Genomic DNA, 26883 nt, shown 5'->3' with positions numbered 1-26883 from the left:
ATCGCTAAGAGATAGTAATTTCATCATACCTTTAAGTTTCCTTACCTTACAAATAGCAGAGAGCAAAGATTCGTAGAAGGGGCGTCTACTGATGGAATAACCTACCAACGACAAACCCCATTCGTCCTTCGCAACTTTGACATGAGATTCATTAAAATCCAGCGGATCCTCCGGCAAAGAGGAGGGGGAGAGCACAAAAGCATTTCCAGGCCTTGGGGTAGCTACAACATTGATGTAGCTAAGAGTAGTTGGAGGGGAAGGCAAAACCCTCTTAGAAGAAAGAGGAGGAAACTCCTATGGGGAAGAGAGGTTGGCCATCGGGGTGGAGGAGCTCCCCTGGCCACGCCGGGAGGAAGGGGCGGGAAGCTGAAGTCAGGAGCAGAAGTCGGCTAGAGTGGAAAAAACCCTAGCAGACCGCTTGTATTCTCAATTTTCTAGAAATTGTGTAGACAAAGAAAGCATGATTTTTATATGAATTTGAATTTATTTTATATATGTTGACATAAGGTTTATGATTTTTTGTTAATTTAATATATTTTTTTAATTTTGAATGATAAAAATAGAATTTTGAAAGATTTTAAAGTTAAGGTTAAGGTTCTGTCTAAGAAGATTGTTTTTTATAAGGATGATTGTAAAATTGTTCAGGGAAAGTAGTTATTTTGAAAGCTGTTGTAAAAAAAAAAAAAACTTTCTAGTACATAAATTTCTTAAAACAATAAGAAAGTAATAGCCATACAGATCCTACTATAATGAGAAAACAAACAAAAATAAAATACAATTTGAATGTAAACAAAATTTGTTGCTCAATGAGAACTTCATTCAAACATTTTCCATCTTTCTAAATCCAAATAGGATGATAGCATGATAGCTCTATTTGATGATATTTCAATGAGTACAAGAAAACTTAATTCTAAATTTTTAAAATTCCTATTAAAAAATTCAAATAATAAAAGGGATCACTTTGGATCGTCCGATGAATTGTCTTGATTTATGACATAAATGTACTGGAAGGTCCCTCTGCGATGTGATTTTGATGAAGAGAATTCACAGGCTTCGAGAATTATATAGCTTAGTTACAACCAACATCAACATTTGCAATCAATCAATATCGATATTCACGATCAATATCGCCTGAAGTTATTCAATTATTAATATTTGACACTAGCTTTTCCAATCATATGATCTTCTCTCATATAAAAGAAGAATGATCAATCATGCCATTGCTTGTTGATCGATGTTATTTTTTTCAGCTGATCATTATTCAATGTTTACTAATGTTTTGCATTTACTAGTCAATGATTTCTAACATTTTCCTTCGTGGTCAACAATCTCCCTTTTAATAAGGGGAATGAACAAGAAAATAATCAATCATTACTTGGTATCCAACCTTCCCAATTGATCGTTGTTAATGCATATCAATGTCTGATGTCTACTAGCAACTAATGTTCAATGACCCCCAAATGTCGTTTGAAAATCAAGCAGAATGCGCCATGTCATCCTTTTGCTCGGTACCGCGGCTCGATATTGCTCGCTACCGCTGACGTTGCTGCACCTGATTAGCCTCCGAAATAGAGCTGCGTCTGACCTTCACATAGAATTTGCATGCATATACTTTTATAATGAAAATGATATATCAAACCACTTATTATCACTTAGACACCCAACATTCCTAGTCAACTAACATTTGACACCTAACATTATAAAAAATTTGTTATTGATCTATTATCAAAATAATAATATTATTTGAGCTTTATATTAGGCCAATATTCTCCTCCAAATTATTATTTTTATTACAGCTCTTAAGGCCTACGCTCGGAGGGAAAAGAAAAACCAGAGAAATGGCGGGCTCTGGCGACCTCCAGCTCTACCGCTATCCTCAGTCTAAGTCCGTCGACGCCGTCCGGTGGCTCCATCCCCTCTCTGCCTTCGATCGGTTCATCGCCACCGCGCTTTACGACACCGACGACGCTTCATCATCCGTTGATATACATTCCCTGAACCTCAACTCCGACCCTGAAAACCCTAACCGTAGCAAGCCTCTTCTCCGTCCCCGCTCCAGCTGGCCATCTCCATCGCGAATTTCGTCCCTCCGAACCTCCGAGATTCCTCAGAAGCACGTTGTCGCCGCCCTCTCCACATTTGCTGGATACGTTCACTTCCTCTTTATATATATATACTATAAAAATGTAATAAGTAAAACAAATTTACATTTTAATATCATATAGCCATTGCAATTTATATTAGTCAAAATAGCACTGCCGATGCCAATTAAAGGGTTGAGTGGTTCAACCTCTAACTTTTACAGAGTGATTCAGAAACCTTTGCAATCTTATTTTAAGTCGAATCATATTAGATTTCGAGCTACTCCTAATTAATACTTCTTTGGTTCTACCACTAATAACCAGCTAGCTTACTATTCCATTCAGTCAGCCAGCAAGCCAGAAATCTCATCACCTAAACTTATACATAAATGATCAAAGCCTGAACCAATCATTAACGGTAGAAAAGCAAAAACAAAGGCAAAGCAGCTCTACATGCATTTAATGGAGAAGATCATGGTAATGTTGCAGTACTAGGGAGTGTTGATCTTCCTTCAGTGGTAAATCTCCTTTAGTTGCCTTGTGCCCTTGCCCAGAGCTTGGCCCGCCATTATTGAACTTCATCTCTTTAACACTGGCTTTTGGATTGTCCAGCCGAGCTGATGAAGTGATAATGAGGTAAAAGAAAGCTAGCAGAAACCTTAGAGTTAGATGATATTTAGGTTTAGAGACCATTGCTGAATGAATATTTTTAGCACGCAATGATGTTGTTTCAGAGTACTTAGCATTTATAGAGGAAGAACTGGAATGTGGATGATATCATTGATAGGTTAATTTTCCACTAATCATTTCTCCAATCAACAGACGCTTCGTGTGAAGTTCATTTGATTACGTTAATTACTATTTGTGCGTGAGCGCATGAATAGGGTTGTGACTGTCACTAATTATAGTCAAGCGGGCTTAATTTATATATCTACGTTGCGTGTAGGGCTGTAAAAACAGAAGTTTGTGCTCCATTCGATTGTGATCGGTTTAGTACTTATCTTGACTTCGGTTGTTTTTTATAAGCTCGTGTCAAATATAAATAAAAAATCATCTTGTTTGACTTCATAATATTCGCCAAATGAATGCATACGTATTTATATTTATTTATATGTGTATGGGCATTAGTGGATTGTGTATATTTATATACATTTATTCATATTTATATGATTATAATATATACTAGGTAAGTTAATAAATTCCACACAGAGAAAATTATGGCCCACTCAAGCTTCACTTATTTATAGGTAGGCGATGTCTTTATCATCAGCCATCGCCAATAATGACGATGTATACTATCGCTTTAGAAGGTTGAACGTGCGGATGCTATTGCCTCTGCTGGAGCGCCCATTGAAACAGAAGATGTCATCTTCTACACGCTCAACGGATTGCCTCAATCATACAATGCCTTCAAAACGGCCATCCGAACAAGAGCAGAGCCCATTGGATTGGATGAACTCTATGCACTGCTCTGTAGTGAAGAGGTTAACATCTCGTCAGAACAAACCAGTTTACCTCCGCCCGATACTTCACTTGCGCTCACTGCCTTTCGGGGTCGTCCTCGTGGTACCTCCCGCGGGCGATCTAATACCTCTCGTGGCGGACTCATCTTTGCTCGTGGCTTTGGACGTCGCCAAATGAACTCTGTAGTCTGTCAAATCTGTGCAAAGCAAGGTCACTCTGCTGTCGCGTGCTGGTATCGTGCAGGCCTCTCCTACCAACAATCACCACGAGCTCTTATTACTCAGGAAGAAAAATCGACGTCTGGAGACTGGTTTTTAGATACGGGTGCTTCTTCTCATCTCACGGCCGACGCAACTCAACTGCAGTCTGCTCAGCCATACACTGGTACATCCAATGTCCAAGTCGGAGATGGTTCCCAACTGCCTATCACGAATTCTGGGAAAGGCATCCTTCCTACTCCTAGTCGTAAGTTACAACTCTCTCATATTATTCATGTTCCCAAACTAACACATAATCTCATCTCTGTTTCACGATTACTCAAAGATAACCTCTGCTATATAATTTTTAACAAATCTGGTTTCCTGGTTAAGGACTCTCAGACTCATCAGATCCTTCTTCAGGGTCCCAGTCACCATGGTCTCTACCCTATTAATCTGCCATCTTCTGTTCAGTCCAGCGCACACACTGTGTCCCTGTTGCGCTCTTCACAACTCCATCTACGTTCATTCACTGGCACAGACGTCTTAGACATCCCTCTCCAACTATTCAGCACAGACTATCTGCTCTTCTCAAATTTTCTAGCCCGTCCAAGCACCATTATGACTCCTGTGTTCGAGCGAAAGTCATCGTCTGCCGTTTAGCTTATCTAAGTCTACCACTAAACAATGTTTAGAACTTCTACATTCTGATGTATGGGACCCTCCCCAATTTTGTCATCTCAATGTTACAAATATTACCTTCTTCTAGTGGATGATTTCACACGCTTTTCTTAGGTATTTCCTTTAAAATCAAAATCTGATGTTCTACCGGTATTTCAAAATTTCAAAATTCTTGTTGAAACTCAATTTCAAACAAAAATTAAACAATTTCAAACTGATAATGGCGGAGAATTTATCAACCAATCATTCAAAGAATTTTTAGCTAATTCCGGCATTACTCACCGTCTCTCATGTCCCTACACACCTCAACAAAATGGCTTAGCCGAGCGCAAACATCGTCACCTCCTCGAAACAACGAGATCTCTCATGTTCGAAGCCAACATTCCCTCCAAACTGTGGGTTGACACTTTGCTGGTTGCTGTCTTTCTTATTAATAGACTACCAACAGCTGGTTCACCAAAAATATCTCCCTATCAAGCCCTGTATAATGTTCGGCCAGACTACTCTTTCCTTAGGACCTTTGGCTGCTTATGCTATCCATGGATCCCTCCTCCTCATCGAAACAAACTTCAACCACGCTCAGTTGCTTGTGTCTTCCTCGGCTATGCCCAAACATCAAAAGGATATAAATGTTATAATCCTTCAAATAATCATATCTACATATCCAGGCATGTCACCTTCTTTGAAAATCAATTTCCCTTTAAAAGTGTTTCGGTCGCGACTACCGACACTAACTCCATAAATCATAACTCGTCACCTCTTACCTTAGTGCCAGCCTCTCATACTCATCCTACAGCTACATACACTACACATTCTAGTGTGTCATCCCACCAACTCACACCAAATCTTCCTCCTACCCCCTCTCACCAGTCAATCAGCACAACCCATAGCACCTCCAATTCTCCTCCTCCACACTTACCAATTAAGCATCCTATGCTTACAAGGTTCCAAAGTGGTCATCTCAAACCAAAAGTGCTGATGGATTTAGCCCACCAGCTCCACTCACCGTCTCCAACTTCCTTTGATGAAGCCAATAAATCACCTATTTGGAGGGCTGCTATGTCCACTGAATTCCAGGCGCTTCAAAACCAAGGGACTTGGTCTCTTGTAGATCCCTCTCCGCATCAGAATGTACTAGGATGTAAATGGTTGTTTAAGACAAAAGCCAACCCAGATGGCACGGTCGAGCGCTACAAAGCACGACTTGTAGCACAGGGATACAAACAGGAATTTGGCATTGATTATACAGACACATTTAGCCCCGTAGCCAAGTTTCCTACAATTCGCCTGCTACTTATTCTTGCTGCACATTTCCAGTGGCCGGTGCTCCACTTGGATGTCTCCAATGCCTTTCTACATGGTAAACTCCAAGACCCAGTTTTCATGAAACAACCTTTAGGATTTGTTGATCCTCAACATCCCTTCAAAGTATGTCGTCTTCACAAAGCAATTTATGGCCTCAAGCAGTCGCCGCGGCAGTGGTTCTCTACGTTCTCCAGTTATCTTATCGACTATGGTTTTTGGTCTTCTAAAGAAGACTCGTCTCTGCTGATCTTTCGCACTGAATCAACATCACTCTACCTGTTAGTTTATGTAGATGATGTCTTACTTATAGGCAATGATCACTCGGCCATGACTCACCTTATTGACGTCCTGAATGCTCGTTTCAAAATGCGAAATCTGGGCCCTGTCTCGCATTTCCTTGGCATCCACGTTCAAAGCTCGTCTACTGGTTTTATCCTAAACCAGACAAGATACATTGGAGAACTCCTCACTAAAGCAGGAATGCAACAAAGCAAGCCAGTGTTAACACCATTACCTGCAAAACTTCCACCCAGTCTGCCAACAGACGTCAAGTTCTCTCAGCCAGCACACTATCGTCAGCTAGTAGGGTCACTACAATATGTAATTATCACAAGACCAGATCTCTCCTTTGCTGTAAATTATTTATGCCAACAAATGAACAACCCCTCCGATCAACATTTTCAAATTTTAAAAGGAGTCTTACGATATCTCAAAGGCACGCAGCACCTAACTCTACCTATTCAAAAATCTGAGCTCAACCTCACTGCCTATACAGACTCAGACTGGGCTGCGGACTCGGTAGACCGCCGATCGGTAACTGTTTTCTGCACATTCTTAGGTTCTAACCTGCTATCCTGGCATGCTAAGAAGCAACCAACTGTTGCTCGCTCCTCTACCGAAGCTGAATATCGTGCATTAGCAGCTGTTGCCAGTGAACTCATGTGGCTCCGACGACTTCTAGCTGATTTCCACATCTCTTCCAATGAGGCCACACCAGTGTACTGTGACAATATTTCCGCAATTGCGTTGGCAAATAACCCTGTTTTTCATGCGAGAACCAAGCACATTGAAGTAGATTATCACTTCATCCGTGACTGCATTGCTGCAAAACATCTGATTGTACACCACATTTCCTCCCAAGACCAGCTTGCTGATATCTTTACCAAAACTCTGCCTACTGCACGCTTCACCGCTTTACGGGACAAGTTAATCAATTCCAGCTGAATTGTTACCTTGCGGGGGGTTGTTAAACCATGCACTTTAGTAGCCTGTGTTGATAATGACTTACTGTGCTTATTCGTTATCTTTGCCAACGACTCAGGCAAATGGCTTACCCACTCACTCTGGCATGACTCAGTGAGTCTCGGTGGTGTTGATGTGATCGGTATATTTTGACTCCTTTCCATTTGTTTTTTGTGTCTTTAAATAAATCTATATTATAGCTGTAAATTAATACGTGAGATTCCAACAAGAAAATGATCTGTGTTGCAACACATCCTATAAATTTTTCATGAACTTATTTCAGACGATGTTTTTCTAATCTGGAATTACTGCATGAACAGAATCAATAATGTGAGAATTCTTAGAGAGATTATTCTGTGCGGTGCCCGAACGCTTTTGGAGGTCAATCCGGACGTGCCACATCATTTTGCACTGTGCATTGGATGACGTGCCGCATCCGAATTGGCCGAACACCGCATGTAATAATTTTTCAAATTCATGACGCTCATCATCTCTGATGATAAATTGCACCATGCACACTTAGTCATAGGTCGTCATCATCTCCAGAAAATAATTGAGTTGGTCCTCTGATTCTTTCTAAAGAATTGAAACAATTTCCGACTATATAAAAATATAAGTTTGATCCCTTGACTTTTTAAATAGGAATCAAAAGTAGTCCTTTAAAAAGATCATTGAAGTCCTTATTTAAAAAGTGAAACTAAAATGAAATTTTCAAGTAGTTGTGATTATTATGATCCTTATCTCTATTGATGAACCTATATAAAATTACCTTTGCTCTTATGACCTGATCTTCTTTTCTGTATACAATTCTTTTTTGCTCTCTGTTTATGACATACTATTTCAACTGTAATATGATGAATATTGGTTGCGGTGGATGCAGCATTTATCTATTGAAAGCCGGCCATTATGACCATGGTTCTCGATGCACTGACATCTCCGCACAGGAAATCTCAAAGCCCATTCTCCCTCTCATCATCTCCCTCCAAAAAGCATCGAGACGAGTTGGGCAGCTGGTCCACTCTGCTGGACCGCCATCGCTACCTCTTGACAATGCTGGCCTTACTGGCCTTCCTCTGCACCATCTATCTCTACTTCGCAGTTACATTTGGTGCCACAGATTCATGCTCTGGACTCTCTGGTGCGCAGAAGGCTCTGTGCATGGCCAAGCTGATGCCAAAGAAGGGAAAGTTGAAGTTCTTCTAGCTTTTCTTGCCCTTGTAAGTACTCAGACTTAGCTTCGTTTGGGAAAACTTTCTTAGTGTTTTTTAAAGTTGTTTTTTAGTACAAAAATTAAATTTTTTTACTAAAAATCTACTTTTTAAGAAGCAGTAAAAAAATTGTCCCAAACGGAGCCTTAGCATATCCAGAAGTTTGGATACCCAGATTCCTTGATGACCTGGTTTTCTTTGTGATTTACTCTCTGGAACATCACTGACTTCATACTGCTCAACTGTTACTCGCAAATCCTGCATTCAGGTTTAAATAAATATATGTGCAGATTGCCATTCATCTTTTTCCAAACTTATGATTATTGCTGATTCTATATGGTAGATTAAAATTTTGTGGGTGTCGATTATTTGTATTTTTAAATGAAAGAAATTTATTTATTTACTTGCGTTTATTATACTAAACGAATTCTTTTCATGCTTCTTAATTATTTTACAAATAAATAATGGGGAAATAGTCTTGTGGTGCCAGAATATTCTTTGTTAATTTAATATTAATTTTTTTTTTAATTTTGAATGATAAAAATAGAATTTTGAAAGATTTTAAAGTTTAGGGTTAAGGTTCTGTCTAAGAAGATTGTCTTTTTATAAGGATGATTGTAAAATTGTTTAGGGAAAATAGTTATTTTGAAAGCTGTTGTAAAAAAAAAAAAATTGTCTAGTACATAAATTTCTTAAAACGATAAGAAAGTGATAGCCATATAGAAACTGTGAAATAATAAAAAAAGTTGTTTCAAATAGGCTCTAAGGTTTCGTTTGGGACGACTTTTTTACTGCTTCTTAAAACAATTTTTTAGTTAACAAATTTTAATTTTTGTATTAAAAATTTGCTTTAAGAAATATAAAATAGTAAATTGATAAATTTGAAGAATAAGAAGCATAAATTAAAAATGTGCAAATATAAAAAAAAATCTAGATGATTTGGATTCATAATAAGTAGCTTATGGTGCCTCAATAATTAATACAGTTACAAGTTTTGCCAAAATATTTACATGAAATGCAATTAAAACCTATTAGTTCTAACAATTATAGATCCTACTATAATGAGAAAACAAACAAAAATAAAATACAATTTGAATGTAAACAAAATTTGTTGCTCAATGAGAACATCATTCAAACATTTTCCATCTTTCTAAATCCAAATAGGATGATAGCATGATAGCTCTATTTGATGATATTTCAATGAGTACAAGAAAACTTAATTCTAAATTTTTAAAATTCCTATTAAAAAAATTCAAATAATAAAAGGGATCACTTTGGATCGTCCGATGAATTGTCTTGATTTATGACATAAATGTACTGGAAGGTCCCTCTGCGATGTGATTTTGATGAAGAGAATTCATAGGCTTCGAGAATTATATAGCTTAGTTACAACCAACATCAACATTTGCAATCAATCAATATCGATATTCATGATCAATATCACCTGAAGTTATTCAATTATTAATATTTGACACTAGCTTTCCCAGTCATATGATCTCCTCTCATATAAAAGAAGAATGATCAATCATGCCATTGAATGTTGATCGATGTTATTTTTTTAAGCTGATCATTATTCAATGTTTACTGATGTTTTGCATTTACTAGTCAATGATTTCTAACATTTTCCTACGTGGTTAACAATCTCCCTTTTAATAAGGGGAATGAACAAGAAAATAATCAATCATCACTTGGTATCCAACCTTCCCAATTGATTGTTGTTAATGCATATCAATGTCTGGTGTCTACTAGCAACTAATGTTCAATGCCCACCGAATCCCATTCGAAAGTCAAGCAGAATGCGCCACATCATCTTTTTGCTCGGTACCGCGGCACGGTATTGCTCGCTACCGCTGACGTTGTTGCACCTGATTAGCCTCCAGATATAGAGCCCCGTCTGCCTCCACTCAGAATATCCATGCATCTACTTTTATAATGAAAATGATATATCAAACCACTTATTATCACTTAGACACCCAACATTCCTAGTCAACTAACATTTGACACCTAACATTATAAAAAATTTGTTATTGATCTATTATCAAAATAATAATATTATTTGAGCTTTATATTAGGCCAATATTCTACTACAAATTATTATTTTTATTACAGCTCTTAAGCCTTACGCTCGGAGGGAAAAGAAAACCCAGAGAAATGGCGGGCTCTGGCGACCTCCAGCTCTACCGCTATCCTCAGTCTAAGTCCGTCGACGCCGTCCGGTGGCTCCATCCCCTCTCCGCCTTCGATCGCTTCATCGCCACCGCGCTTTACGACACCGACGACGCTTCATCATCCGTTGATATACATTCCCTGAACCTCAACTCCGACCCTGAAAACCCTAACCGTAGCAAGCCTCTTCTCCGTCCCCGCTGCAGCTGGCCATCTCCATCGCGAATTTCGTCCCTCCGAACCTCAGAGATCCCTCAGAAGCACGTTGTCGCCGCCCTCTCCACATTTGCTGGATACGTTCACTTCCTCTTTATGGATCCTATAGATGTATCTGTGGAATTGGAGCTCTCTACTGATGAGGACCAGCCTCTGCACAATGCGTCGGTCTCAATCGTGGATCTCCAGGATGGTGGGCATGAGTGCCTGAGCGTGGGTGAGGACGGGAGGGTGAATCTGGTATCGGTTGGTGAAGGAAGGCTTGATACTCAGCTGGTGCACGATAATCGGGGGTTGGTATCGTATACGGCTGTGAAATGGGGGTCACAGGCAGAGTTCGCCACCGGAGGATTTGGCTTTGGATTGCAGTGGTGGGACCAGAGGAAGCCTGGGGGATTAGTGTCTCAGCTCAAAGGAAATTGGTGAGTGCTTCGATTTACCTGCTAGCTTGTAGTGTATAAATATTAGAGTCTTTAAACTCCAAAGAACTGTTTGGCAACAAGTAGAATTCAGTTAATTTTGGAAATTAGAATTTAGTAAAGCATGAGAGTGTTAAGTCCTAAAAATTTGTTTGTATGGCTTCTATTAAATCTACGTACATCCTGTTATATTGTTAAGTTTATGTTTTATAATTTAGAATTTAAATGTATTATAAGTCATAAGATTTAACTAGGATAGTTGAATTAAAGTTATGATTTGGTGTTAGCACAAATGATAAAAAAATCAGCAAAAAAAAAAATAACACGAAGATAAATACAATAATAACCGTTAATAATCCATCAATAATAGGTTTTTTGGGCGTTGGAAACATTCTTGAACTGATTAAGAATCTTGAAAGACATAGTCGGTACTTCCTGCACTTACAAGAAAAACACAGTGTCTGCAATAAGGAATATTTTCCAGAGAAGACACTCCAATAACAAAGTTAATAAGTAAGCTTGAAACAAGATAAGAGTTTGAAAGTAATTCAATAGCGCCTCTATTAAAGAGTGAAATAAAGTGAAGAATCCTCTTACCTCTCTCCTTGTGGGTTAGTTATGAACATTGGGGTGAAGCACACTTTCATACTCTTTATGAAGCATATGATGGATAGATGCACCGCCTCACATTCAAGATCCGTATTGGACCAAACAGTTTGTTCCTTTGGCAAATCAAAGTGTGAAGAATTAAGCCATATTATCTTCTAGATTTGTAGTTGACCACCATCCATTTTGGGATGATGGGAAAATCAACAAAGGCCTTATATTTCAACATTAGTGTGTTGGAGATCTAATCTAGACCATCAGATCTATAAGGGTGGTTTTGCGATTAGTGTTGCTGTTGATTTGAAGTGGACTATCAGACTTTGGTTGATGCCTTAAGATTGATGCTAGATTCTATGGATCAAATGGATGGGTCTTTAAGTGATTTAATAATCAAAATCTTGATCTTTTGTTGCTTAGTCTTGCTCCTGTTGCATATATGATAGATATATAAATCTTGATGCTTTGATCGTTGAACTGAGCTTAATCCCAAATTGATATATTTTAGGAACACATCATTTGTCCCCTTCTTATTTTTCTTTTTGAATATTTTGTAAAATGCCTGAAAAAAGTTTCTTTTACTCTAAAATTAATCATTCCATGGATAATTGTATTATTTGTGTCAGATAAAGTTGAAGGCCGTATCTTCAAAAATATTTCATATGCGATTAAGCTCAAGTTTGTCCCAAATTAACACAGCATAGTCTAGGCATATGTAGTTCAAGCATGTGGTCCAGAAAATATTGTGATGTGCATCCGCATGAAAAGTGCCAATAATTGCTCATCTCTACTAGATGTTTGTCATTAAGCAGGGTTGCTTCATTGAACCTTACCCTAGATTATAGTGTGTAGGAGCCTGTTGTGATTTGTGCTAGCACTTGCCATGCATGCAAACACTATGAAATTATCTAGGCTGCAAAGGATCAAGCCACATAGGCTTGGATTGTGTTGCACAGATTTTGGGTGGACTCAGGTTTAAGTATGTCCAAATAATTTTTCAAGTTGTATTTCGACCTCCTGAAGAAGGCAATAATCAATAGCTAGCCAAAATAAAATATTTAATAGCATTTTATAAAACCCAAAAATAAGGAGGCAAATGATGCATCCCTAAAAATATTAGCTCTATTTTAAACTTGATTGTATGATTAAAAGCATCCAGATCTGTGTTTTTATTATCTCCATGCAAGGGAATAGGACTAAGCGATACAGTTCATCTATATATCAATTGTGGATCGCTTTTAGGCATGTAAAGATCCTTCCATCGCATTCTTAGAATCCAAAATCAATCTTGAGGCATCAACTAAATTCCGGTGATCCACTTAAGATCATTCACGACATTGATCCAAAAGTCACCCATGTGCATCCAATATTACAAATTAAATCCAGCACTAATCTCAAAACATGAGGACTCTATGGATCTCCTTATCGTCCTGCAGGATATGATTGTTTGGCAAGATTTTGAAGATGACATGGCTTGATTCTTCGTTAATTGGATCAATGGGAGGACCATATTTCTCTCAATTGAGGGGCAACTTGGTCCAGCTCGAATTTTAAAGGTGAGGCGGTGCTTCAATCCATCATATGTTTTGCTAAATGTACCAAAATGCTATTTACTCGAGCTCCTATAAATATCTTTCATGGGAAGAGGTATAAGTAGTCTTCACTTCTTTTTTGGGAAAAGATTTAAATGGTCTATTGACTCTTTATGAATGATCAAAATGGTCCCCTAACTATATTAAAGGACCATTTGGTCTATTTTGATATTTCATAAAGAGTCAAGTGACTATTTTGAACATTTTCTCCTTTTTAACTATATGAAGAAGGTCATGCTGAGATGTCTCTGACTTCTGTTTGCATTCAAGCTCACTTACTAACTTAAAATCATGGTAATTCCCCAAGGTAATATTCATTGAGGCATATTCAGCGATTTTTGAATATGTATGCAAAAGGTAAGCACATGCCATGCAATGTCTTTTGAGATTCTTGATTGACTCAAGATCATTTCTAGCACACAACAAAATTTAATATTAATTTATAAGAATTAATATTTTAAATTAGAAATTGTAAACTTTTTCTGCATTCTAAATGATGGGAAGCACTTTCAATTATAATAAGATCATGCAATAAAACTCAAATAAATTATGAACATGTAATAAATTAAGCATATGAACATTAGTATGTTGTTCTTATTATCTTTAAATGCATGATCAATAGCTTTTAACTTTGATTCTCTTTTGTCTTATGGAAATTCATAGAAGGTGCCATCATTATATTAAATCCTTTAATAAAACTTCTATAAAAAATTGCCAAACAATGAAAACTTATATCTTCATGCATCTTGGTTAATTTTAGCCATTAGTTAATTACTTTTTTTACCATGCTATCAATAGATATTTCTCTACTTTAACTGATATATACCTAAAAAAATTACAGATTAAGTGACAAAATTGCAATATTAGTTATTTTACTATAATTTTTCTTTTTATAAGACATTAAAACTCTTTTAAGATGTCTAAAATGATTTTTTCTAGTTTTATTATATCTCAAAATATTATTTAAGTAAACAACTATTAAACATCCATTAAAATATTGAAGAACTTGATTACTCATTCTTATAAGAGTACTTGGTGTTTCAATTAATCCAAAATGCATGACTAACCTCTCGTATAACCCATATTTAGTGTTAAAAGCTATTTTAAATTGAACACATTCACACATTCTAACTTGATGATAATCACTTGTTAAATCAATTTTCCAGTGAAATATATAATTTTAGTTTTCATGTCAAGTATATCATTTAATCTTGGTCTTGGAAATGAATATTTGATAATGATTTAATTAATTATTTTTTTATCTACACACATAAACCAAGCTCCATCTTTCTTAGAAGCAATTAGTGTCGGGACAATGCGTAAGCATATGCTTTATTAAATATTTTTTCAAATAAATAATTGACTAGTTTAGTACTGTAAGTTGTATGCATCCTACAATGTTGGAGATTAGGTAAATATGATCATAAGTATTATTTTTTACTTTAGCGTAATAAAGCTAAAATGATTCAGTTTAAGATTTAATTTTCAAATGCAAGTTGGAAATTTGGCTCACTTGATTCATTATGCTAGGAGTGGATCAAAAGCCATTATTTACTATGATATTATTCATGCTGTGACTAGTGGTCTCCATTATGCTAGGAACGGATTAAAAGCTTTACAACTACTATATATGCATTTGTTCATTAATATGTATTTAAGAGTAGGTTATGCATTCAAACTAATCTTGTCTCCTCTCTGGGATGGAGAGGAATTTATTAGTTCTTCAAATCTACTGTATTTTCCTTGCAAGTCTATCCGATTTCCTTCATTCAACTTGATAGAGTACTTTTTTTCCAAATACATGTGCTTTGATAGGCCTTTGTGTTACTGATTAGTTGCCAAAAAAAAAAGTGAATGGCAATTTTAATCTCCTTTGTGTTTCCTATCACTAATGCAAAATGCAAATTTGGAATATTTGCAGCTTCTTAAGCAAGAAATTATGGAACTAGTACTTTTCCATGTTGTTAATTCTGGAGATCATGATTTTGTAGGGCTCAAGGAAACGTGACAGGCATTGTGCATTCGATTGATATACATCCTTCCAGAAAGCATATTTCTGTTGTAAGATGAGTTTTTTGTTTTGTAACATTATATTCTATTTTGGCATCACCTTGATCATTTCTCATAGCAATTATTATGCTGTTGATATTTCCCATCTTTAGCCTGTCTAGAAGTATGCCACATCCAACCATTATGAGCACAGTCGTACTAAATCAGTAGCCACGTTTACACCCCCATGTATTTCCCATTATATAAAAGATTTTTGTTCTTGTTAAAAGTGCAAAACTTTTATCGTCTTGATTTTATCATAAAAATTGAAGTACTTCCAAAAGTATTGCATTCCATTGGTTCTTGTTCCTTATGGTTTAAAGTTGGATTGCTATGTTACTAAGAGTTGCTTATTGAAAAGATGTTCTTTAAGTTATTGAATTAGTAAATGATGGTTTTAATTCTCGATGAGGAAGCTTCTTCAAAAATATGTTGCATTTGCATAAAACTTGTCAGTCAGGGGAATTTGTTACCAGACAAGAAGGTTTTATTTTGCAATTAATGAAACATTTGATCTTAGATTGAGAAGCCAAAATGCCAGGCCGATCTGATCATTTGGGGTGGTAAATTCATATTTGCGCTCTAAATTTAAAGATATAAAAAATTACCGTTCTTTAAATACAGACCAGGATTTTTTTGTTTATTAGTTTATAATAATACCCGGACTCACTTTTGGCCGAATTAAATGTAGACGTGTGAGGTTTGGTACCTATAGGTAATTTTTTGTTCTCAAATTATGATGCCAGTATCTACATTCTTAGTGTGAATTATAGATGGTTTTGAACTCAATTTTATCTGTCCTATTTTCATGGCAGCCATCCCCTTCATGAAGAGATTTAAATATCTATTATTGAATTAATATTTGACACATTTGAATTATTATTATTATTAAAATAATATTATATTTTGGCTTGTTTTCATGGTTTCTTAATTTGATGTGGCTAAACCAAAAATGTATATAGGTTGGCCCAATGTAATGTCCCCATTTGATTCACTAAATAGCTTTAGTTAAGTTGTAACTAAGTTCCATATATTGGTTACCCTGGTTTAGAATGGCTAAACTTTATATAATGAAACATTTCGCCCACCTCGAAAATCTTTGCTATCTGATTAGCCTAGTCCATATGTGGTGAAAAACTTCCTGGATCACATTTAGAGAGCATCTACAATTTGCAGTGATCGTTTCAGGGATGGTTCTGGTATGTAAGCCATCTAATTTTTAAAAATGAATTAATATTCCTGAAACTATTGTCAGACAGGTCTTTTCCTTGTACTTGTTAATATATTTAGATTTAAATACTTTCTCTTTTTGCAGCTATCATTTGATTTCTTGATTAATTGTTTTATTAATGCTTGAAGGTGGGTGGTTCATCAGGCACAGTGTTTGCTTGGGATCTACGGTGGCAACAGCAACCGATCTTACTTTCTGGAGTAGGGGTAGCAGGACAATCTACCTTTGAGAGTGAGATTTGGGAGATCCAATATGACATCCATGCTCAATCCTCAAGCATCAGCTCAACCTCTTCCACGAAGATATTACCTGTCATGTTTTGTTCAGAAGATGGAATTCTTGGTGTTATCGAACAAGGTAATTTTTCTTTTATATTTGTAACTTCAGGTTGAGCTCTTTTTATGAAAACCAAATGTGAAAATGACTTGCAAGTTACTGGATGATTGATTAGCTATAGCTTCTCTTTGTGGGCTCCAAAAATTGGCGCCCTTGCCTCTCCTTGACCCTTTTCTTTCTTCAGGTCGTCGAGGAGAGTTTTAACGAGTATGCTCCGAGGCAAATTTTCAGAAGGAAGTTGGGTTTTGAATAAGATATTCCCCAAAGAATTTGCCCCTATTTTGCAAGGATTTTATGCTTTGAGTTCAGGTTTCCTATAGGCACAAGCCCCTATGGTTAATTACCCCTCCCGATAGCGAGAGAGAGTTTTTTTATTAAGGCTAGTCGTCAAACAAATACAGGGTATCTGGTGTACAGTAACAACATGATTTATGTCTAAGGGAACAAATTTGAAGCCACCTTAGCTAACAGAGGACTTTGTGCCTTATTGGTCATATTATATTGATTTATTGCTCAATGATTTAACTTCATTGGGGAACATACGGGCTCTTACCACGATAGTAATTTAATTGTGCCATTTGGTGACAAAATCACCCGGTCAGAGGGTCCCGGTCATAACTATTTACCTCTGGTGCCATTTGGTGATGAAACTGCTGGTTGTAGGACACGTGTTACGTCCTTGCTGAAAAGAGATGATTTGATAATAAATCTTAGTAATATTATCAACTAGACATTTGCTCTTTGTGAGCTAGAGTGATTTTTATATGTCCACTTCGGCAAATTATTGTGGATGGTGGATGCGTATTTTGGCCTTAAGTATTTTGGTGATTTATTTTAATTTTAAATATTGTCATCATTAACTATATTTCATAGGGAATTTGGAGATATTTTGAATATTTGGGGTCTCCTCCGGTTGAGATTTTCTATTAACACAGTCATCATCGGGGTAACTTTATTGTCACTTTAGATGCTTGTGCTTTATAGGTATGAAATTTGGGAGACATTTTAAATGTTTGAAGGTTCCTTCTGTTTAAGATTTTCTATCAGCATGACAATCATTGGGGATCTTATAGGCTATTTCTTTTTGTTGGTTGGATCTTGTCGACTATATCAACTTGCATACAGAGGATCAGGTTTGTTGTCGTCTTTATGTCTTTATTAATGAATTTATCTTGTAATAGGTCTTGAAAGTCAAATATGAACGTATAAAATAAATATCCCGGTCGATGTCACAACTGTATATTTGTTCGACAATTCGAGCCGTGTTGACTCTTATATTTTCACATAAAAGGATCGGGCTCAAACTCAGGTTCATTTCTTGACACATGTTGCAACCTCAGACATACATCATGCTCGTCAGAGCCCATGCGGGTAATCATATTTTAATGCATGAAGGGAAAACATTTAAATATTTAAATATAATTATTTACACTAAGTGATTGTCGCTAAAGTTTGTGCAAAATTTCATTTGAAGCTTGAGAAATGCCTTATGTCTGCTTGTACAAGTATTATAGATTTGGTGGCGTTGTTTAGCAGCACGCTTTCATTCAGCATTTGCAGATCACGAGCAACAATAACATTAAGGTATAATATATGGCAAACAACAGTTCCTGCCTTCAAAGCTAATGCCTTAATAATCTCAAGCCTCTCCTGTAATACTCTGTCAATTTTCAAGGGACTGCAATCCTTTGGAGCTTTAACAGAATAAGAAATTAATGTCTCTAGCAACTGCAGAGAGGATGCTCGAGCTCGAGTTTTGCATCTCACACTTGCCTAAAACTTGGCCTTCAGCTTCAATTGCAAGATTTTCTAAGTTGCATTTATAAGAAGGTTCGATGAAAATTACTAAAGTGGAAAGTTAATTGTTTGGAAAGTTTTGGGGACTTTTTTATGGCTCTAATCCTTCCATTTTTTGGGCCATTAAAGCATCTATGGATAACATGAGTGATATCATAATTTCCTTAGCGAACAGGGTGTTCAGCTTTTAAACATGCTTAGAACCAGCCTACATTTAGAATAGCTATAAACTTCTTCAGTGTTCTAGTGCAGGTTACATCCTCATCTTCTCATCCTTAGAGAGATTAGCTCTACAAATCATTCAATCGTTGCTTAGACTAGATTAGGATATCCAAATCATATGAGGTCATTCTATGGTAGATGAGGTATCATAATCTGATGAAACCAAATGCTTGATTGATGCACTATTAGATTTATTTTTCTTCGGTTTGTCACATAATGCAAGCTTCATTAACATTGCTTCATGCTGTATGCATTTAGGGTCTTGTGCTATTATCCATTGGGGAGCTGCTTTGAATGCAAATCTTCTAGTGTCACCCGTAGATTTTTGCATTCACCACATTTCTTCTGCATCTTGCCTGTAGGTAGCATGTAGTGTGTATGGAGATCTCCTACGTGTCTTGTATGTGCTTGTATTTGTTGCAAATCAACAATTTTTGTCTGCAAGATACCGATGTATTTGCTGAAAGCTTTATTACTATTGATTGTATGAATTCCCTGGCAATTGTTGCATGTTGTTTGTGTGTCTGCAGGAAATATCATCATTTGTAGGCAAGTTTAGTGTGTTCATTTGCACACTACTGCTAACTGTCGGTCAAGCTACATTTGCCTCCAATCTCTTTATGCATATTGGCCAGCGAGTTGCTATATTCATTACAAATTGGTTTTCCAATGTTCGTAGGAGACTGATACATTTGACTGCATGCTATTATTAACTATTGGTTGAGCTGCATTCGCCACTCATTTCTCCATACATGTTGACTGTCGAACTGCTACATTCATTCCATATTGACCTTCAGTGCTCACTAGGAATGATACGCTTGTTTGCAAGTTAATGTTGCAGGGAATATTGCCATTCACAAATAGGATTTGTATGTTCGTTTGCATGTCGATGTGGGCCACTAGTTGAGCTGCATTCATTACAATTTGTTGTCTTGGATTGTAGATGATGCGTTGAATGCATTATAATTTCCTTATCTTGTCATATGCATCAAATCATTTTGTTCATTGCACATTGACCACTTCTTCTGTCAGGGAATTGCTATGCTTGCTTGAAATTGAATTGTTATTGATGATATAGATATCACTGCATTCATTATGCATTCTTCATATTCTACTTATGAACATCCCTTGTAATCAGATTACATGTTCGTATTGCTCGTCGCTTGTGGGTAAGACGTAGGAATTTTCTTCACCACAGGTCATTGCTTGCATGTAGGCTATTGTGTGTTCATTTGCCAATTAATCGGCATCGGTAACAAGGAGGCTATCTGCCTTTCAATTCCCTTGCTTTGCTTGCAATCATACTACAATGATTCATTGCCTATGACCGCCACCAAATCATCATCTTCATTACATGCCCTCTTATTGACTACATCTAGACAATTTGTTGCACACATTATTGATCATTCACCGCATTGCTTGATGATTCATGACATGAGTGATAGCACTATCATTATTGCTAGTTAGCATTATCACTTTAATTGATATAACCAACAACAACAACAACAACAACATCAAGCCTTTATCCCACTACGTGGGGTCGGCTACATGAATCCTTTTTCTCCATTGTGTCCTATTAAAAGTCAAATTCTCACTTTAATTGATATAACCATCATGAATAAATTGTAGCATTCATTATAGACTTCATATTGTGGCCTACAAGTAAGTTGTTTTTAAGGTTCTTTATCCGACATAAACTCCATGTTCGTTCATTTACATTAAATAAAAAGAAATATGCTATTTTGCACATTAGGATTTCATTCTTAAATATTATGTCTGGTTCCCTATGATTGTTCAAGTTCTGTTCCCTTCGGTTCTATTGAATTCAGGTCCCCTGTAATTTTGTTCAAGTCTAGGTCCCTTGTCATTGAAAATTGCGACAACCTCTCGGTATATCCCCCGTTTTGAGGAAATTTTGAGAGTCTTAGCCTGCCACCACATCAGACAAAGACGTGCATGGTCGGTGTCGGATGACACCGCGGCCATGATCTTTCGATCCCACCATGCCAGCTAAAGTGTGTATGGGTCTTCAGGTTACATGTTTGAAAATATAGTTTTTTTCTCACAGACATTAAGGCACAAACATGGGTATTTAAATTTTACCCCGCCACGCTAGAGAAAAGCGTGCACAAGCTTACCCGCCTTGCCACAAGCATCGTACCCGGTTCTCTCCACCACGCTATAGAAAAGCGTGCATAAGTGATTTTCCAGTGCGCCGCGAATGCCGAAAATAGGATTTGAGGCTTTTTTGAGTTTAGAGCATATTCATACCTTCGTAAGGTTCGACGACGGCGATGTTGAGGCGAAGACAACTGTATTGACGTTGAGGGCGCGAGGATCGAGGCACAAAAAATCTCTTTTCTTTCTTTGCTCTTTTTTTCTTTTTCTTTTCTTTTTTTTGAATATTTCTCTTTTTTTTTTCTTTTTTTACTGATGATAAAAGTGATTAAAATAATGATATTAATATTAATATCAATATTAGTAGTTAATGATAGTAACTGCTAATAATAATGATAGAATGAGGGATTTGAGAGAATAAATACTCTCTATTTTGAGAAGTGTGGGGTTGCAAGGTGGAGGATTGGGTTCAGTGAAGAGTTATTTTGCTAATGAAGAGTAAGGGAATTGTAGTCTGATTGATTGGAGTGGGTTGTTGTTGTGGCGAGATCGACATAGTAGGGTAGTAGTGGAGTTGCAGCTTGAGGGTTCGATCTGGTAAAGGAGATTAGAGGCTTGGTGAGGTGTGGGAGGAAATAAGAAGGTTCACTGTGGAGTTCAGCATAATAGGAGGGGGAAATCGAAGTGTGAAGAGTTGGTAGAGGGAGATTAACACAGTGAAGTGCGGCTGGTAAGTAATAGGTATTAGAGGTTAATAGGTATTTTATAAATCTATGACATCATTATAGAAATATTTTTTATTGGCAGTATTATGGAATGATGAAATGAAATGAAGTACGCCTGCTCGATCCATGATATAGTCTCTTTCTTTCCCATCCACATTTTGGAGTTGTCTGCGAACTCAAATTCAACAATGACTTTGCAACGATGGCGCTTTCATTGAGATCACCGGGTGTTCCTTCTCCACTTTTGATTGCCCTACCATTTTCTTTCAATGCCTTTCAATGCAAATCCAATCATTGCCACCTCACCACTTTCTCATCCTTGTCCCATCCAGATCCTCTTCCCTCTCTGCCATCATGCCGTCAATCTCAACATCCCTACCATGTAATCTTAAGACCAAAAAAATCTAGATCCTCTACAAAAGCCTCATTGACTCCCCGCTACTTCCATATCTAACATGATACCATTTAGATCGCTCTGCAATAACCTCAATAACTCAATGTCATAGTCGGCCGATCCAATGTATCGTCTCACCCGGCATTCTGCAATTGTGTCGAAACCCCAATGGCAGGCCATAGTTGCATTGTCCTATTTTTGCATGTCATCTACTATTACTTGCTAGACCTTGAGGGAAAGGTCAATTTGAAGGGGCAGATAATGTTAAGCTCAATAATTATGATGGGAGTATTAGGCTTAGATTAGTATGTATTTATATTTTACAGTCATTCTGTGCATAGGTAAGTAATATGTATTAGCGGTTAATAGGTAGTTTAAGAGTCTATTGTGTTTTTGTTTTTCTCTAAATTCTCTCAATTTAGAGTATTAGGGCATGCTGAAATGAGGTAAGCCTCCCCAACATGTGTTCTGTTGTCTTTCTCTCCCCCACCCAAATTTTGGAGTTGTTGGGGAATTTCAATCTACCATTTATCCTGTTTCAGCAATGGATTCATAACAAATAAGTCCACAAAATGCCCGACAGAAGAAGCAACACTACTTTTCTGATAATAGTGTTGCAGGAAACACCCGTAGAAAACTTCAGGAAATGCATAATCCATAATACAAGAACCGCATAAAGAATGCTGCATGCATCAGGCCATCAGTTATAAAGATCACCTATTGGAATCTGCAAGAGCATAAGGCTATGGAAATTAGCAAAACAACAATCACAGTAATGCTATAGGAGTTTAAACGAGTCCAAAACCTATTGTAGGATAGTTCCAAACAAGTAATTCTAAAGCTCGAACGAATTACTCTAAAGCTTCAAATAACTTACTCCAAAGCTCATTAATCCTTAGACTCATTAAAAGATTAAGACACGGTTTTGAGCAATATGAGATATTAGTTTTTCCATTTCAAAAGCATCACAACTATAGAGAATACATCCCATTTTTAGAGGCACATTGATGTAAAACATCAAGCAATAGATTATCACAACCACACTACTAAATCAAAGATCAAGAATTCAAGATGAGATTAAGAGTCAAGATGGCACTATCTACTTATCATAAGAACAAGATTGAGGACTAAAAGAGCTTCATCAACCATGAAAAAATTTAAGAAATCTTGATTTGAGAATATTTGAAATTATATTCATGATTAAAGTTAAAAAATTAAATCTTTAAATTTTGAATTTTGAATTTTCAAACTTAAATCTTTCCCTCCAAATGTTTGGTTCTTTATTATTGATTTCCCTTTTTTTTCATCCTAGTTTGGAAGGTGAAGGTACTTGCCACTTCAACTAGGGGTGTCAATTTTTGACACGACCTGAAATCCCGACCCAAAAAAAAAATCTAATTTATGGTTGACCCATTTAACAAACGAGTCAGGTTCGAATTCTAATTCCTGACCTATTTAAAAAATCAGGTCGTGTCTGTGTCAACCCGCTAACTTGGAAATGACTTGCATGCAACCCCACACATCCCACAGTCCTGCCCTGACCGCATTACACTTGCGGCTCACCTATGACCTCCATCGGCCTCGGCCTCCTGCGCTCATGCTGTTAGCCTTGCACCTGTGCCCGCTCGCCTGCTAGCGGCCTCACCTTCATCCTCGCCCACTCGCGATCGCACCCGTAGCCCACGCTTAACGCTCGCCTTCTTTGCACTCACCTAGGTCAGCATGTCGGTCGGGTCGACCCAAACTTGGGCCAGGTTGGGTCCAGGTTCAAATTTCTGACATGTTTTTGTAATTGAGTCGGGTTCCGGTAAGATCAATTGAAGGTGGATCAGTTTCAGGTTGGATCGGAACCCGACCCAAAAACCCATTTTGACACCCTTAACTTCAATAAGGCAATTTAATTTGAGTTGTTCCGATTCACTTTGATATTTGCTTCCAGTATATTTAAATTTTAAACATTAGAACATGATGTAATCATTTAAATATTTTTTTGAATGAATGAAAAAGAATTTTGTTTCGAAAAATTTGTGAGTAAAAACACTAGAATTGTGTGCTTAAACGCCACCTCCTCAACCCCGCACGACACAATTCATCTCAGTGAAACATCAGGTATCACTTCTCTACTTGATGATCTCTCTCCTTACTTTCTCTCTCTTCCCTAACTTCATTCTTCATCTTCTCTCTAACTTATAGTAATAAGTAATTACCCAAGCCTCTTTGAAGGAATCTGCCAAATTAGGATAATCTTGGACCTAGTTTTTCCCTACCTCTTTCATCACCCTCCAAACCCCTTGGATTTCTAACAAAATATTCATTTCTAACATTCATACATCACTCTAACCTTCTCAAGCATCTCCTGTCCATAAATAAACATTACTAGGACATTCTCCCAATTCAATGTTCCTAGATTAGTCAAAATCAATCTACACTAGGCACATTGACCTAATATTTGTTCAACTTCCCTTGCACACTCCTAAGACCTTTTGGATCTCCATAAAAAAAATCTAGAACAAATTTCCTAACATTCCCCTAACACTTCCAAGTGAATGCATGCCCTAAATCCCACTCCATGCCACAACCCTAAAGGTGAAATCCAAAGGGGTAGTTCTATGGTTGGCTTACCCTATGCCTTTGGATATCCCTTTTCCCTTGACCAGCACACCTCAAATTAAATTCCTTCAATTATCCCAGAGTGTTCACCATATCCTTAACCTCCTGCCACAACAAATTGAGGCCTAGTATAACTTCTCCAAGGCTAGGTCACACATGTCCCAATTTCACTTAAATTAAAAATTTACAATCCTAAAACTAACTAAACTTACTTGTATCATTTATTTATTTGCCATTTCCAATGAGTATAAACTTCAATCAACATATTTTTTAAAGCCTTTCTTTGCTTTAGAACTATTTTAAAAATAATTTAGTTCAGTCAACATAAGTGCTGCAATCTACAATCTTGTATATCAAATGGAACAAAAATGTTTTGTTTGATAAAAAAAACATCTTATCTGGTTTTAATTGGGGCAACCAAATTGAAGCGACTAAACTTACTTGGATCAAGTAACATATTTGGTTGGGTTCAATTGGACCAAGTAGAGATAGAGCTAGAGCTGAAGGTAGATCTTTTTCGTTCGGTTTGCTTTGATTGGTCTTACATTGGGCTGTGTGTGTTTAGTTGACCATGTCCACCAATTGCTTTAGCTGACCTCCCTTGTCTAAAGTTTTTCCAATATTATAAAGCAATCAACATGAGGAGAAATTATTCTGTGCGAACGGCGGGCGCAGTTCTATGTCCGGAGACGAATCAGGTGCAGACACGTCAGCGGTACCGAGCAGTATCAAGCCACGGTACCGAGCGAATGAGTGACATGGTGCATTCTGGTTGGTCTTCAGATGGCATTCGGCGTCCGCACATAATAATGTTTCCAACATGAGGTCCTCAGTACCTTTAAACCTTTGTTTTTTATCCAACAGGCAAACCACCCATTGAATTGCTGACAGAGGCTTGTGCTATCAACTCACTTGACATAGATCCTCAAAATCCATCTGTAAGCTCTACTTTGTGTTCATCTTCCTTTCAGTAAAAAGGATATTCATACGATCTGCATATGGTATTTGCAGGATATAATCTGTGGCCTCGAGTGGGAAAGTATTGGCATTCTAATGCGTCCGAAAGAGGCTGCTTTAGTTTACTGAAAACTGAACTACCATTTCAAAGATTTATTTTATTTTGTTTCTTGGTTAGGAAGTTGTACTTTGTTCAAGTGGATAAATTTGTTTTTTCTTTTTTCAACTCAGATTTGAATTGGCTAATCTTCTAACATTCAAACAGAAAATCATTCCTTGCATATATCCTTTTTTTTTAACCACCAATGATTTGGAGGAATTTAAATCATTTTTGAATTTTTTTGTTTTTCCTTGTGGAAAAAAATCTTAATTTTATTTCAACGAAATATCAATTTAGACATAATATTTACATCTTTGATGTATCTAAACAGGCAGGAACAATTTGAAGCTGCCTTCAAAAGTATATAAATTTTAATAAAAAAATATTTAAATAAAACAACTCGAAGATACTAAGATTGTCTAAATCTAAAGTTTAAATTGGTTTACATTAAATCATAAAAATATTAATATAAATATATTGAGGTTATTTAAGCGTTCAAAATATCTTTGAATTAGTTGAATATATAATTAAAATAAGTGTCTCAATCTTAATTTAGAATTCATTAAAAAATTAAGACATTTTAAACCATAATATGATCAAAAGAAGATTTTTTTCATTTATGTATTCATTCAAGAAGAATTTAGAGCTTTTTTTTTTTGGTTTTGGGTCATTTAAGTCAATTAAAATAAACTCAAGCACATCGCATCTACAAAATTCGAATCCAAGACCTCTTGATTTGTATCTAAAAATCCCAACCAACAAACTAAGATGAATTTCATATACTTATAAAAAAAAAATAATAATAATGTTCTTAGATAATTATAAAGCTCTAATTGTTATTAATAGCAATGCCCATCATCAACATACCATGCCCACTATTGCCATCTATCAGCTATATGCATCTGATTTCTATCAAGCAGTATTTGTTGCCTCCTTAGCTTCAAACTATATTTTCGGCTTAGATTTCTTGCAGATCATAAGGGTAGAAACAGAGCATAAACAATCAACCCAAATTATGTGTAAGCTTATCTAAATAAAAGCATGGTTTTAAGTAAAAATATTAAATGCATTTGATTCGATGAAATATTAATTACAATATATACAGCAAGACATTATTATAAAAAGGGGAAATAAATGTACTATCTATCATTTTTTTAATTAGATAATATG

The 26883-nt window shown here is 36.6% G+C and overlaps 1 protein-coding gene across 1 annotated transcript; it reads left to right on the top strand.

Moving 5' to 3' along the window:
- The first annotated feature begins 10274 nt into the window (after nucleotides 1-10274).
- LOC110112308 (nuclear pore complex protein NUP43) lies at nucleotides 10275-25851 on the top strand. Its single transcript, XM_020844491.2, has 5 exons — nucleotides 10275-10982; nucleotides 15166-15235; nucleotides 16583-16811; nucleotides 25521-25594; nucleotides 25668-25851. The coding sequence occupies exons 1-5, from the start codon at nucleotides 10330-10332 to the stop codon at nucleotides 25740-25742; spliced, it is 1101 nt and encodes a 366-aa protein (XP_020700150.1). The 5' UTR covers nucleotides 10275-10329; the 3' UTR covers nucleotides 25743-25851.
- Nucleotides 25852-26883: the final 1032 nt, after the last annotated feature.

The sequence above is a fragment of the Dendrobium catenatum genome, unplaced genomic scaffold, assembly GCF_001605985.2.
Source record: "Dendrobium catenatum unplaced genomic scaffold, ASM160598v2 fragScaff_scaffold_802, whole genome shotgun sequence".
Taxonomy (NCBI): Eukaryota; Viridiplantae; Streptophyta; class Magnoliopsida; order Asparagales; family Orchidaceae; genus Dendrobium; species Dendrobium catenatum.
The sequence above is the reverse complement of the archived record's forward strand: the minus strand, read 5'-3'. Positions and strand labels throughout refer to the sequence as shown.

What these genes read in the sequence shown, in the direction of transcription:
- LOC110112308 (XM_020844491.2), top strand. Translation starts at nt 10,330, where the DNA reads ATGGCGGGCTCTGGCGACCTCCAGCTCTACCGCTATCCTCAGTCTAAG. An exon ending in CCAGAAAGCATATTTCTGTT is followed by an intron (nt 15,236 to 16,582) that starts GTAAGATGAGTT and finishes TAATGCTTGAAG; the next exon opens with GTGGGTGGTTCATCAGGCAC. An exon ending in TAGATCCTCAAAATCCATCT is followed by an intron (nt 25,595 to 25,667) that starts GTAAGCTCTACT and finishes TGGTATTTGCAG; the next exon opens with GATATAATCTGTGGCCTCGA.